The following is a 12,727-nucleotide window of genomic DNA, read 5'->3' as shown; positions in this document are numbered from 1 at the left end:
TTGTAAAGCACTTTGTGATTTTTTCTATCTGTGAAAAGTGCTATAAAAATAAATTTTACTTACTTACTTACTTACTTAGTTCTTGGTAACAAATTGCTGTCACTGGCTCTTCACTCTGAACTGGCTTTTATGTGTATTATGTAAAGTTATTTAAAATTAGAGTTTAGTGAACAGCTCATGCCCTCCCTTTGGATGCAACTCCTGACCACATTGCACTTTATACTGTTATACGACAGAACACAAATTCATTTTCAGAACATCACAGAAATATGTATTCAGCTGTTATGTTGTTATCTTTGAGATTTTTTTGAACATCCAGCTGCTTTGTCTTTTCTCTGTGTTTGTCTGAATCAGTGTGGTGGAAAACAGAGACAATTTATGTACTGACAAGTTTATTTTTATTGAATTTCGGATTATTATTTTGCAGTTTACAAAAGATGACAAACTTTCACTGATTTGTTAGATAAAAGTGTATAAAAACGTTTAAATAGTTCAGAAATAATTCCTTGTTTCCTTGTTTGAATGCTGATTAATATGAAATCAAGAAGAAAACACACAAAAAAATGCAGTTTATAACTGTGTTCATGCCCTTATGTGTGTCTTTGCACACACCAAAATAAAAAATCCCACTTCCAATTACTTTATTTCCTGACCTAATACAGGAACGTCTGCTGGTTTTGGATTAGGTTCATCCCTGTCTCCAGTAGCTTCTGTACCTGACTGTCATTTTGCCTGCTGTTCTCAAAGAGAACACACCTGTTGTCACATTTCTGAATTATTGCTTTCAGCTCAGGTTGACAGGTACGTAGGAAATCCTCAAACTTCATTTCTGCCTGCCGCAGGTCGTCTCCTCTGGTGAACAGGATAATTGTTTGTTTTCTAACTTTGCTTGCAAAAGCTTTTTCTAGCTTTTCTATTATGTTTCTCTCACCATCTGTAAATCTGCTTGCTTGCATCACAAGTACATACACACAAGGTCCTGACTCACAAAGCTGTTTGCACTTTTTTACATGTTTGTCCCTAACTGACGGTGCAATGTCATCATCAAAGATGTCAGGAGTATCGATCACACATACATGGAAATCATTCACTTTAGTTTCTGCCACTTGGCACTCTGAGGTGATCGGCTTGGAGCTGGGTCTAGATATGAAGCGTTTCTCTCTGAGGATGCTGTTCCCACTCGCACTCTTTCCACTCCCAGACATTCCCAAAAGGACAATGTTCCATATGGCTGGAGTGCGTCTTCCTGAATAAGTTTATAATGATGATAATGTCAGCGAAATCCCTCATTGCATTACATTCAAAATCTATAAATAATGAAAACGTAAACTCCCACAGTTGCACTAAAATACACAAAAGAGCTTATTTAACATTAGTAAATCCAGTCTTACTATTTGAAGTCTTTCTTGGATCATGAAGGACTCTTTGCTTATAACAACCGTCTGCATAATCCCTATTTAATAACCCATTTTTTAATATGAACTTCTAAAATGCTGCTTAGAAGCATTGGGGTTCACCTGCTTGTGGCTCAGTAGTGTACGGTCCAGTTTGTGATCCATAGTCAGGCCTACAATTTAATAACAGAGAAAAAATAAACCCACCTCAGCTCAAAAACTCTTTTTTTGTTTTATAAACACTTATTTGTTGTTTCTAACAATATATATATAAAAAAAATCAGAGCCCCTTGTAAAATACATTACCAGAGTTTTTCATAGCATATGTGCACATGGTTAAAGAGAATATGTTTTTCATTTTTATTTAAATAAGGTAAGCCCTAATGCTAGCTCAACAGTTCTGCACTTTCAGCTTTACCTGGCATTGGTTGTTATGAGTTGTTGTGGTTCACATCTCCTTGAATTACTGCTCTGCCGGCAACCCATACTGCAGAAACTGAATGAGTGATCTGTGGGTTCATAAGTCAGAAGCAGCAAAACTCTGAACTCTTCACTTTTGCTGAAGTACATTCATTAAGTATTTTACATTTTAAATTATAAATCATAGACTGCAGGACTTGAGAGATTGTGAAAATAAAGCGTGATGTGATATGAAATCAGAAAGGTTTTCTTTCTCTTTTTATCTGCAATACCTTTAATAACTGTCCTTTTATTTTATTGCTACAAAGCAAAGAAAAGTTTACAAGCAAAACTCACTGTGAGTGGTGGCTCTTCAATCAGGTGCAGCACAGTCTGTGCAGTGAGTGCAGACTGTGCTGCCCTCTATACCTGTCAGCTACAGGAGGAGGTGTGTCCTCTGTGGAGCTATAAATAAAAGATGTGTTTAACAGAAGCTTTATCATTCATCCCTCTCACCTGTGCAGTGACAACAGTGACATTAAGATGGATTTGTTTCCAGCAGGTAAGACCTAAAGTTAATCTTTAGGTTGGTTTGTTACCTTGGAAAGTTTTCACTAAGGTTCTTATTACACCCTTGTGTATATGAGTTAAATCAAATTAGTCAATTGTGTTTCAGGTCCTGATTTGAGGATTGTGATGATTGGAAAAACTGGTGTGGGCAAGAGTGCTGTTGGGAACACCATCCTGGGAAACAAACGTTTCAGATCTTGCCCTTTATCTGGGTCAGTGACTGAGGTCTGTCAAAAAGGTGTGACTCAGTGGGGTAATAGAGTAGTTAGTGTTGTAGACACACCAGGGATCCTGGACACTGCAAAATCAGATGAGCTCATCAAAAGAGAAATTGTGCGTTGTGTTGAAGTCTCCTGTCCCGGTCCTCATGTGTTCCTGTTGGTCATCCAAGTGGGTCGATTCACCAAAGAAGAGAAAAACTCAGTGGAAGCCCTGCAGGAGCTGTTTGGCCCCGAGGCAAACAAGTACATGATTGTGCTCTTCACCCGTGGTGGTGATCTTGGAGGCATGACCATAGAGCAGTACGTACGTGAAGCTGAGCCTGGGCTAAAGCACATCATTGAAAGCTGTGGAAACAGGTACCACGTCTTTGACAACACCAGCAGCGACAAAAAGCAGGTGGTGGAGCTGATCAAGAAGATTGATAACATGATGGCAGAAAATAGAGGCACACACTACACAGACGCCATGTTCAAGGAGGTGGAGGAAGCACACAGACTGGGATTGACACTGCAGCAGTATAGGTTCACTGAGCCGCTGCTTAAGCGTGTCAGACTTTTTCGTATTCTTCTTGGGAGAGATTAAACTGTTGTGATAAATAGTACACGATCTAGACTGAACTGGACAGTTTTTGTACATACACATGAAAGCATGAAGTCTGTTTAGAATGACACAGTGTAGAAAGCTGTTTAGGATCATTTTATTTGAGTTATCACAAAAAATAATGAAGATATCGGTTGCTGATTGTTTGACATTGTATTAAAGTGAAATACTAATCATAATACAAGCTGTACTTTCAAAGTGTTTCTTGTCTCTGCTTCATCTGCTCCAGCTTGTAGCGAGTTTATAATCAGGGTGGTTTGTGATATCTGAACTGAACTGTATTTTGTATTTTTGTGTGATTTTGAAATGATGAATTATGACTTCTAAGAGGAGAAGTTTGAATTTTATTTGTTTGTTTTTTTGTCTGTTTTCTGGTTGTTTAAATGAAATTATTGTGAAGAAAAATTTCCTTTGGGTTCATGATTGTTAATTGTTGCTTCAACATTGTCCATTTTGATGTTTTACCTAAATAAATAATTTAAATACATCACTGTCATCAGTCATGTCTAAGTATAAAACCCCACTTTCACAATCTGAATCAGAATCAGCTTTATTTACTAAATATATGTTTTAACATCCAGGTATTTCCACGTCACATTGCATATCCAATTTTATGTCATCTTTGTTTGTCTCATGACAGCACACAGATGGCATGATAGTGTAGCTTTGTGTTGGAAAGGATCCTGGTTAACTAAGTCGCACTGGCATAGTCTCAAGGACATCCTACTGATGTATTCTGACCTTAGACTACTCTCACCAACGGTAATACTGTCCAAATGCTTTTTTTTTGAGTGTTAATTTCTTTAAGTAAATGTGAGTATGAATAAAAAAAATGGTTTAAATGAAATATCCACTGAAGTGAGTTCACTCCATTTATGTTTAAACAGTTTCACCTTTCACAAGAATGTACGCTGATTTTGTTGATTGTACTTTTAACAAATCCACAAAGCTTTCTCACTGTGAGTAATGGTAATGTAGAAGTTAAATTATATTTAATGGCATTCACAACGTATAATTTTCCAGAAATATATAAAAGACATATGTGGGTAAGTTGTATCGTCCTCTTCTCTCTAAACAGAACATACACTGTATAAGATCAATAAAAAATATTTGAAACCTATACTGGGGTATCCACTTGTGTCTGGAATAAAGTCTCTTACAGATAATATTTATCTGTCCATTTACGTATTTGACCAGCATTGACCCAGTTATCTTCTTTTTTGGGAAGACTGAGTTTTTGGATCTATGTACGTCAGTAACTTTTGTATCAGAATCAGAATCAGATTCAGAATCAGAAAGGGTTTTACTGCCAAATGTTGAGCAGGTTTACAACATTAGGAAATTGCTGCGGTGCTTCAGTGCAAACATACTGTCATAAATTACGCTTAAATAGACATGAAATAAAAATAAGAATAAGAATTAAAAGTGCTAAATAGATAGATATATACATGATATATACATGAGTGCAGGTGGTGATCAGTGCCAAACATGGAATGATGCAGTGAACACAGCGTAGGGTCATGTGTTAGTGATGGGAACAGTCATACGGTTATTGTTCATGTGTCCGACAGCAGAGGGGAAGAAACTGTTCTTATGGCGAGAGGTTCTGGTGCGAATGGACCGGAGCCTCCTGCCTGAGGGGAGCAGGTCAAACAGACTGTGTCCAGGGTGAGAAGGGTCAGCTGAGATCCGAGCTGCACGCCCCAGTGTCCTGGAGGTGTACAGGTCCTGCAGAGATGGGAGTCTGCAGCCAATCACCTTCTCAGCAGAGCGCACAACACGCTGCAGTCTCTGTTTGTCTGTTGTTACATTTCCTCTGCTTATTAATGATTTGTGTCATTGTGTTTACCACAGATTAGATCTAGAAGCTAAGCATGTCATGTTTTTATTTAGAAAACTCTGGGAAGGCCAAACCTTGACTCATGGTGTTTTTCCAGCCAGGTATGATTTTATTGCAGTGTCAGTGTGTTTGAGATCATTCTCATGAAGAGAATTAAGCCACTGCCAGTCACATTCTTTCCAGATGATATCACATTGTGCATCGAAATCTAACCTTACTTTTCTGCCTCAAAAGCTGATTCAGTATATCTGGACGTAATGTTTTCAGCGGGAGAAACGTTTCGTTACCTCCGGATGAAGTGAATTTTGGGATGCCCTTACTTGGATGAATGAGCATGCATCAAGATACTTACTTTTCTTGTTTTCAAATTTTTTATCAGATTTGACAAGATCTCCAACACCAAACCATGACAGAGCCTACACCCTGTTTTACAGATGGCTGTAAAAACTCTCTATAGTACCTCTCTCCAGAGCTCCTCGGTACATGTTGATGATTTGAACCAAAATTTTCAAATTCAGGTTAATTACTCTTTAAGACCTAATTTCTTGTTGTCCGTCAGCCTTTTCTCCCAGTGTCCCTTCATTAAGAATGGCTTCTTTACAGCCACCATTCTGAGATTCTTAAGAACATCATCTATTATGAACAGTTTTTCCACTTTTTAGAAGTCAAAAGTATCGCTGTCATACTTTTCATTCAGAGAATAATCTATCTGAGGTGTTCTGGATATTTTTGTTGGACACAATGAGCCAACACGAAGTTGTGCTGTGATCTTTTAACATTTGGTCCAACACTACTTTCCTATGATTAAAATCATTAATGGGCGTTCATAGCCTCTTGAAAAGGAACAAGGATTTTGGTGAGAGGATGGAACAAATTTGACAGGAAGTTGTCACAGAAGTTGGTGATGTGAAAAAAAAACTTTTAAACTGTAGGTGCAAACCCACAGACAATTTCATAATCATACAGAAAGATTCAGGAAGGTTTTCGTGAGGAAATACTTTTCTTAAAGACATGTGGTCAGAGAGAAAACCAGGAAGTTCCTTGTAACATGTAAATTTAAAAAAAAAGGCACCAAAAAGAAAACAATGCAATCATCAGCACTCAGAAAACAAATAAGCAATTATTCTATTGTTTTCAGGAGCTGGAAGAAAGATTTGTGTCTTTTAAAGTAGTTACAGTTGAAGCCACTATGACGACATTTTCTGATTTTCTAACAGAGAATCATTAGTAATCACAAAAATGTGGTTTGTGCTCAGCCAAGTCATCTTTATAAGGAGACAGAACTACATCTTCAGATGATTACTATTGCGCTCTACCATCATACATCCAGTGTGCTGATAAATTCACTGGTTGCCTTAATGCACTTTTCTACTCTATTTGAGTAGTGCTTAAAAAAAATCCTCATTCAGTAATTCATATAAGCACTTTTTTTTCTACATCTTAGTGCTTTCTAGCTAACATCTAATCTGACTTTATGCTAGTGACAGAGACTGGCCAGTTGCTTTCTGTACTTAAAATATATGTCTATGTGCTTTATTTGTTTTCTCAAAACAAATCTAACAAGGAAAAAAAGAGAACCGTCCAGTTATTTTCAAATAAGAAAAATGAAAAAAAAAAAAAACACGAAATGAATCCTTTTGTCATATATGTTTTTCTCATGAGTATGATTACTGTTATTTACTTAGAATTAGGTTTAGAAAGGGATTTAGTTTTATAGAAATTCAGATAAAATCTGTAATGTGGCTAGATTACTATGTAGGAAGTACAGTGGAAACCACAGCTGTTACTTTTCATTAAGAAACTACTGGCCTATCTACAAGTAATAAATTGTTCAAGGCTTCTTAGAAAAAAACAGGGATGTTGTTGTAGGACCTGAACAAATGTGACAGAAAGTTTGATAATGATGTGGAAAAACCTGTAACACCTGTTGGATTCCACCCAGAGTGTTTTCACTGACACCTGAAGAAGCTCATAATGAAACACAAACATTCAGGAAGGTTTGCTGTGAGGAAATCACTTCCTTAAAGTCATGCCATGAGGAAGAAAAGCAGGATGTTCCTTGTATACATATTAATCAGCAAAACTGTCATTGCCTGGTTTCAGCTGATGTTTATCTTGTTCTCTCAGGCAGTTATGAGCCTTTATGAGCTGTGGAAACAGGTTCCACGTCTTTGACAACACCAGCAGTGACAGAAAGCAGGTGGAGCAGCTGGTCAAGAAGATTGATGACATGGTGGCAGCAAATGGAGGCATACGCTACACAAACGCCATGTATAGACAGGTGGAGGAAGCACACAGTAAGGGATTGGCCGTGGATGAGTGTAAATTCACTGAGTCGCTGTTTCAGCGTATCAAAATGTTTCGTACTGTTCTTCATGGAGATTAAATTATTGTAATAAATAGTGATGAATCTAGTCTAAACAGGACAGTTTCTGTACCCATTTGTAAGTCTAGTCTGACACAGACTTACAGTGTAGACAGCTGTCTACATTATTTAACTGAGCCAGGGGCGACCGTGGCTCAGGGGGTTGGGAATCGCATCTGTAACCGGAAGGTCGCTGGTTCGATCCCTGGGCTCTCTGTCCTGGTCGTTGTGTCCTTGGGCAAGACACTTTACCCTACTTGCCTACTGGTGTTGGCCAGAGGGGCCGATGGCGCAATATGGCAGCCTCGCTTCTGTCAGTCTGCCCCAGGGCAGCTGTGGCTACAACTGTAGCTGCCTCCACCAGTGTATGAATGTGAGAGTGAATGAATAGTGGTATTGTAAAGCGCTTTGGGTGCCTAGAAAAGCGCTATATAAATCCAATCCATTATTATTATTATTATTATTATTTATCTTTTGGTATTCAAGAGGAAAGCATTATAAAGTGAAATAATAATCATAGTACGAGCTTTTCTCTACTGCATCTGCTCCAATTTGTAGTGAGTTTGCAACCCTGATGGTTTGGTGTTAAATTTATTTTAAATAGTGTGTTTTATGCATATTTTCAGTCAATGACTTGTTTTTAAATGATGGCATGAAGTTTGAAATGTATTTTCTTTTCTTTGCCATTTTTGTCTGAAAATATTGTGAAAAGCATTTAATTTTGTCAATGATTGTTTATTGTTTATTAAAGCTGAAATTCTCCCATGTGTAACTGAGAGAATATGAAATAACTGATATTGACAGGTTTATAGTTATATATCAGTCTCCATAATGCTCACTCTCTTCATCTCCTGCTTAATCATTCTGATTCAGCTGGTTGACATCATATTAGTTACTTTTTTTTGTGACTGTTCAGTTTAGGTTGCATATTACCCACAGTTTTTTAATGGATCATCTTGAACCTTCAGAACGATATGCCGAGCATTTTTTTGTACATCTTAGCACTTTTAGCTAACATTCACATTCCAAAGACCACATCAGGAGTTCATCAAAGTCCAGTATATTGCTCAAGCAATGTAGACTGGCCCACATTTGGTTGACATACACCCTGCCATGACACCAGTCAGTCAGAAGTCCCAGTTTGAAGCCAGATCCGGGCCACACCTGTTGTCTATGAGCCTGGGCCACATACCCCAAACCACAATTGCCACAATTGGGCCAGATGCGGCATGCCATAACATAAACAGTGCCATCTACACCAGTCCTGGCCCATATCTGGATGACATACCACTTACCATGCCGGAAGTCAGCCAGCAGATCCGGGCTAGCCCTGTCTGCTCTGTGGGGAGGTGGCTCAGGAAGTAGTGCAGGTCTACCTCATCCAATGGTTGGATGTTCAATACCTGGTGTTTCCAGTCTTTTTTTTTTTTTTTTTTGTGTCCCGTTTGGATCTTTAGCCATCAGAATTGATGTCTTAAGGCCAAGAAAGATGCCAAGCGGATTTATTTTACCAAGTGGATCATCATGGCCTTGCCATATTGGTCCATTTGATTGACCTTTATTATAATTATGAATTTATTTTATTTTCAGTTGCTACAAACAGGACAGACATGACTGGGGGATAGGACAGGGAGAAAGAATGAAAGAAAGAGAGGGAGAGAAAGAAAACCAAAGGGGAGAAGAGACGGTGAGAAGGGGGGGGAAGAAAGAAAAAAAAAACAACAAAAAAAAAAAAACACCTGGGTCACCTGTATGGAGAAAAAAAACTAACTTGGCTGCTCAGCCGTTTGTTTCCGCTGGAGGGTCCGAGGGGCCCGTCCAGCAACCTGCTTCCGCTTGAGGGTCCGAGGAACCGCTTCAGCCGTCTGTTCCCGCTGGAGGGTCCGAGGGACCGCTTCAGCCGTCTGTTCCCGCTGGAGGGTCCGAGGGGCCCATCCAGCAACCTGCTTCCGCTTGAGGGTCCGAGGGGCCCGTCCAGCAACCACTTGCGGCTCCCACGCCGTCGCCTGCAGCGCCACCACCTTCGCCTGGTCCAGCCTCCGTGTCTTCAGCTCCGCCTGGTCCAGCCTCCGTGTCTTCGCCTTCGGCGTCGCCTGGTCCTGCCTCCATGTCTTCGCCTTTGGCGTCGCCTGGTCCAGCCTCCGTGTCTTCAGCTCCGCCTGGTCCAGCCTCCGTGTCTTCGCCTTCGGCGTCGTCTGGTCCTGCCTCCGTGTCTTCGCCTTTGGTGTCGCCTGGTCCTGCCTCGCTCCGTCTAGCTTCGTCTGCGCCTGAGGTCCCCATGCCGTCTGGTCCTGTTCGTCCTGCATGTCCGGTCCGGCCAGCACGTCCTGTCCGGCCTGCTCGTCCTGCATGTCCTGTTCGGCCGATGACTGGACGTCGTTGCCATCATGGACGGCTCCCTGAACTACGCCGCCATCATGGACGGCCCCCTGAACTACGCCGCCATCATGGACGGCCCCCTGAACTACGTCGCCGCCGGTGCCTCCTGCCCGGCCACCCTCCTGATCTGTTGCGTCGCCGCCGATGCTTCCCGCCTGCCCGGCCTCCTGAATTGTTTTCTGGGCTCTTGGGCCGTCAGCCTCCGGGCCGCCCCCCTGAACTGCCCGGGTTTGGACTGTTGTGCCGTCAGCCTCCGGGCCGCCCCCCTGAACTGCCCGGGTTTGGACTGTTGTGCCGTCAGCCTCCGGGCCGGCCCCCTGAACTTTTCGAGACTGTTGCCTGGGCCTCTGCGCCTTTCGTGGGCTCTTTTGTTTGTTTGCTTTTGGACTGTTCCTGGGCCTCAGTGCTGTTGTTTTGGACTTTGTTCCCTGTGTTTTGGTTTCTGGCTCGTTGTGTTTCATATATATATATATATATATATATATGACCGAGCTAAGATCCTGTGGGACTTCCAGATACAGACGGACAAAATATATATGTACACATATATATATATATATATATATACACCCTGGTGAACTTCTATCGCTGCACCATCGAGAGCATCCTGACCAACTGTATAACAGTCTGGTACGGGAACTGCTCTGCCTCGGACCGGAAGGCGTTGCAGAGGGTCGTGAAAACTGCCCAGCGCATCGCCGGAGCACCACTTCCTGCCATAAAAGACATCTACAGGAAGCGGTGTCTGAAAAGGGCTGGGAAAATCATCAAAGACCCCAGTCACCCATCACATGGACTCTTCACCCTCCTGCCCTCTGGGAGGCGCCACAGGAGCCTCCGGACTAAGACCACCAGGTACCGGAACAGCTTCTTCCCCACAGCTGTCAGACTCCTGAACTCTGCCTCCTGACATCTGACCCACGTTAAACTCATGGACTGAACATACACACACCCACAATGGACAACTGTACCCTCAAACACAATAATAACATGGACTGAACCACCACTCACAACCACTAGCACTTTATATAGCCTCTGTAGAAACTATCTACACCCTCACTTATCTTAACTGCACTACTGTATAGCTCTGTGTAAATAATCATTCTGTACATTCGATAATCTTTAATCCTACAACTGTTTACAACTTGCATAGTTCCCATTTCTGTATAGCTGTATATCTCAGATTCTGTAAAGTTATTTATTTCATATTCTGTATAGTTTTTCATATTTATATCCTGTTCATAGCTTGTACTCACTACAGCCTGTACATACTTATAGTTATAGAATATTCACAACATACTTCATACCGTGTACATTATAACATACCATAATAGACCCATTTCTGTAATATACTCACATATCTATATTATTGCTAATATATATTGTAATATATCTATATCACTAAAGCACTTCTGGATGGATGCAAACTGCATTTCGTTGCCCTGTACCTGTGCATGTGCAATGACAATAAAGTTGAATTCTATTCTATAATATATATATATATATATATATATATATATATATATATATATATATATATATATAAATAAAATTTAAAAAAAAACACCCAGCACGCCCCTGCGGGCGGTTTATCCTTCAAGCTCGGGTCCTCTACCAGAGGCCTGGGAGCTTGAGGGTCCTGCGCAGTATCTTAGCTGTTCCCAGGACTGCGCTTTTCTGAACAGAGATCTCCGATGTTATTCCCGGGATCTGCTGGAGCCACTCGCCTAGCTTGGGAGTCACCGCACCTAGTGCTCCGATTACCACGGGGACCACCGTTACCTTCACCCTCCACATCCTCTCGAGCTCTTCTCTGAGCCCTTGGTATTTCTCCAGCTTCTCGTGTTCCTTCTTCCTGATATTGCTGTCATTCGGAACCGCTACATCGATCACTACGGCAGTCTTCTTCTGTTTGTCTACCACCACTATGTCCGGTTGGTTAGCCACCACCATTTTGTCCGTCTGTATCTGGAAGTCCCACAGGATCTTAGCTCGGTCATTCTCCACCACCCTTGGGTGCATCTCCCATTTTGACCTCGGGACTTCCAGGTTATACTTGGCACAGATGTTCCTGTACACTAAGCCGGCCACCTGGTTATGGCGTTCCATGTATGCCTTGCCTGCTAGCATCTTGCACCCTGCTGTTATGTGCTGGATTGTCTCTGGGGCATCTTTACACAGCCTGCACCTGGGGTCTTGCCTGGTGTGATAGACCCCAGCCTCTATGGATCTTGTACTCAGAGCTTGTTCTTGTGCTGCCATGATTAGTGCCTCTGTGCTGTCTTTCAGTCCAGCTTTGTCCAGCCACTGGTAGGATTTCTGGATATCAGCCACCTCCTCTATCTGCCGGTGGTACATACCGTGCAGGGGCCTGTCCTTCCATGATGGTTCCTCGTCTCCCTCCTCTTTCTTGGGTTTCTGCTGCCTGAGGTATTCACTGAGCACTCGGTCAGTTGGGGCCATCTTCGTGATGTATTCTTGGATGTTCGTTGTCTCATCCTGGACTGTGGTGCTGACACTCACTAGTCCCCGGCCTCCTTCCTTCCGCTTAGCATACAGCCTCAGGGTGCTGGACTTGGGGTGAAACCCTCCATGCATGGTAAGGAGCTTTCTTGTCTGTGTGCATGTCTGAAGTTTAGTCTCCGACAAGTGAAATGTTCAGCTGGGTTAAGATCAGGTGACTGATTTGGTCATTCTTTACTTTAATAAACTCCTGTGTTGCTTTGGCCATATGTTTTGGGTCGTTTTCCATCTGCTTTATTAAATACCAGCCAATCAATTTGATTGCATTTAGCTGGATTTGAGCAGACAGTATGTCTCTGAACACCTCAGGAGCTCATTGTGTTGCTTCTGTCATGTGTCACATCATGAATAAACTTTAGCGTCCCAGTGCAACTGGCAGCCATGCGCGCCCAAGCCATCACACTGCCTGTGCTGTGTTTTACAGTTGATTTGGTA

At 41.8% G+C, this 12,727-nt stretch overlaps 2 protein-coding genes across 2 annotated transcripts; one reads left to right on the top strand and one right to left on the bottom strand.

Annotated features, from left to right (window-relative positions):
* Positions 1-429: 429 nt before the first annotated feature.
* Positions 430-1,964, bottom strand: LOC146702287 (GTPase IMAP family member 7-like). The gene is made up of 3 exons (XM_085469241.1): positions 1,813-1,964; positions 1,518-1,567; positions 430-1,246 (listed from the first exon to the last, which is right to left on the bottom strand). Exons 1-3 carry the CDS (start codon positions 1,962-1,964, stop codon positions 654-656), a joined length of 795 nt encoding a protein of 264 aa, XP_085325367.1. The 3' UTR covers positions 430-653.
* Positions 1,965-2,456: 492 nt separating this feature from the next.
* On the top strand, positions 2,457-3,398 carry LOC146702286 (GTPase IMAP family member 7-like). Its single transcript, XM_085469240.1, has one exon. The coding sequence runs from the start codon at positions 2,490-2,492 to the stop codon at positions 3,165-3,167; it is 678 nt and encodes a 225-aa protein (XP_085325366.1). The 5' UTR covers positions 2,457-2,489; the 3' UTR covers positions 3,168-3,398.
* The last annotated feature ends 9,329 nt before the right edge of the window (positions 3,399-12,727 follow it).

Source organism: Copadichromis virginalis, linkage group LG9 (genome assembly GCF_057382275.1).
Source record: "Copadichromis virginalis isolate Kocher_CV1m ecotype Utaka linkage group LG9, C_Virginalis_male_GT1.1, whole genome shotgun sequence".
In the NCBI taxonomy this organism is placed as follows: Eukaryota; Metazoa; Chordata; class Actinopteri; order Cichliformes; family Cichlidae; genus Copadichromis; species Copadichromis virginalis.
Note: the sequence above shows the minus strand (reverse complement) of the source record. Positions and strands in the feature narration are given on the sequence as shown.

Bases quoted from the DNA above. Each gene is read 5' to 3' on its own strand.
- LOC146702286 (XM_085469240.1), top strand. From the start codon at position 2,490: ATGATTGGAAAAACTGGTGTGGGCAAGAGTGCTGTTGGGAACACCATC.
- LOC146702287 (XM_085469241.1), bottom strand. From the start codon at position 1,964: ATGTACTTCAGCAAAAGTGAAGAGTTCAGAGTTTTGCTGCTTCTGACT. The intron at 1,568-1,812 runs GTAAAGCTGAAA...ATTAAATTGTAG, and splicing joins CTCATAACAACCAATGCCAG to GCCTGACTATGGATCACAAA. The intron at 1,247-1,517 runs GTGAACCCCAAT...AAACTTATTCAG, and splicing joins CACTACTGAGCCACAAGCAG to GAAGACGCACTCCAGCCATA.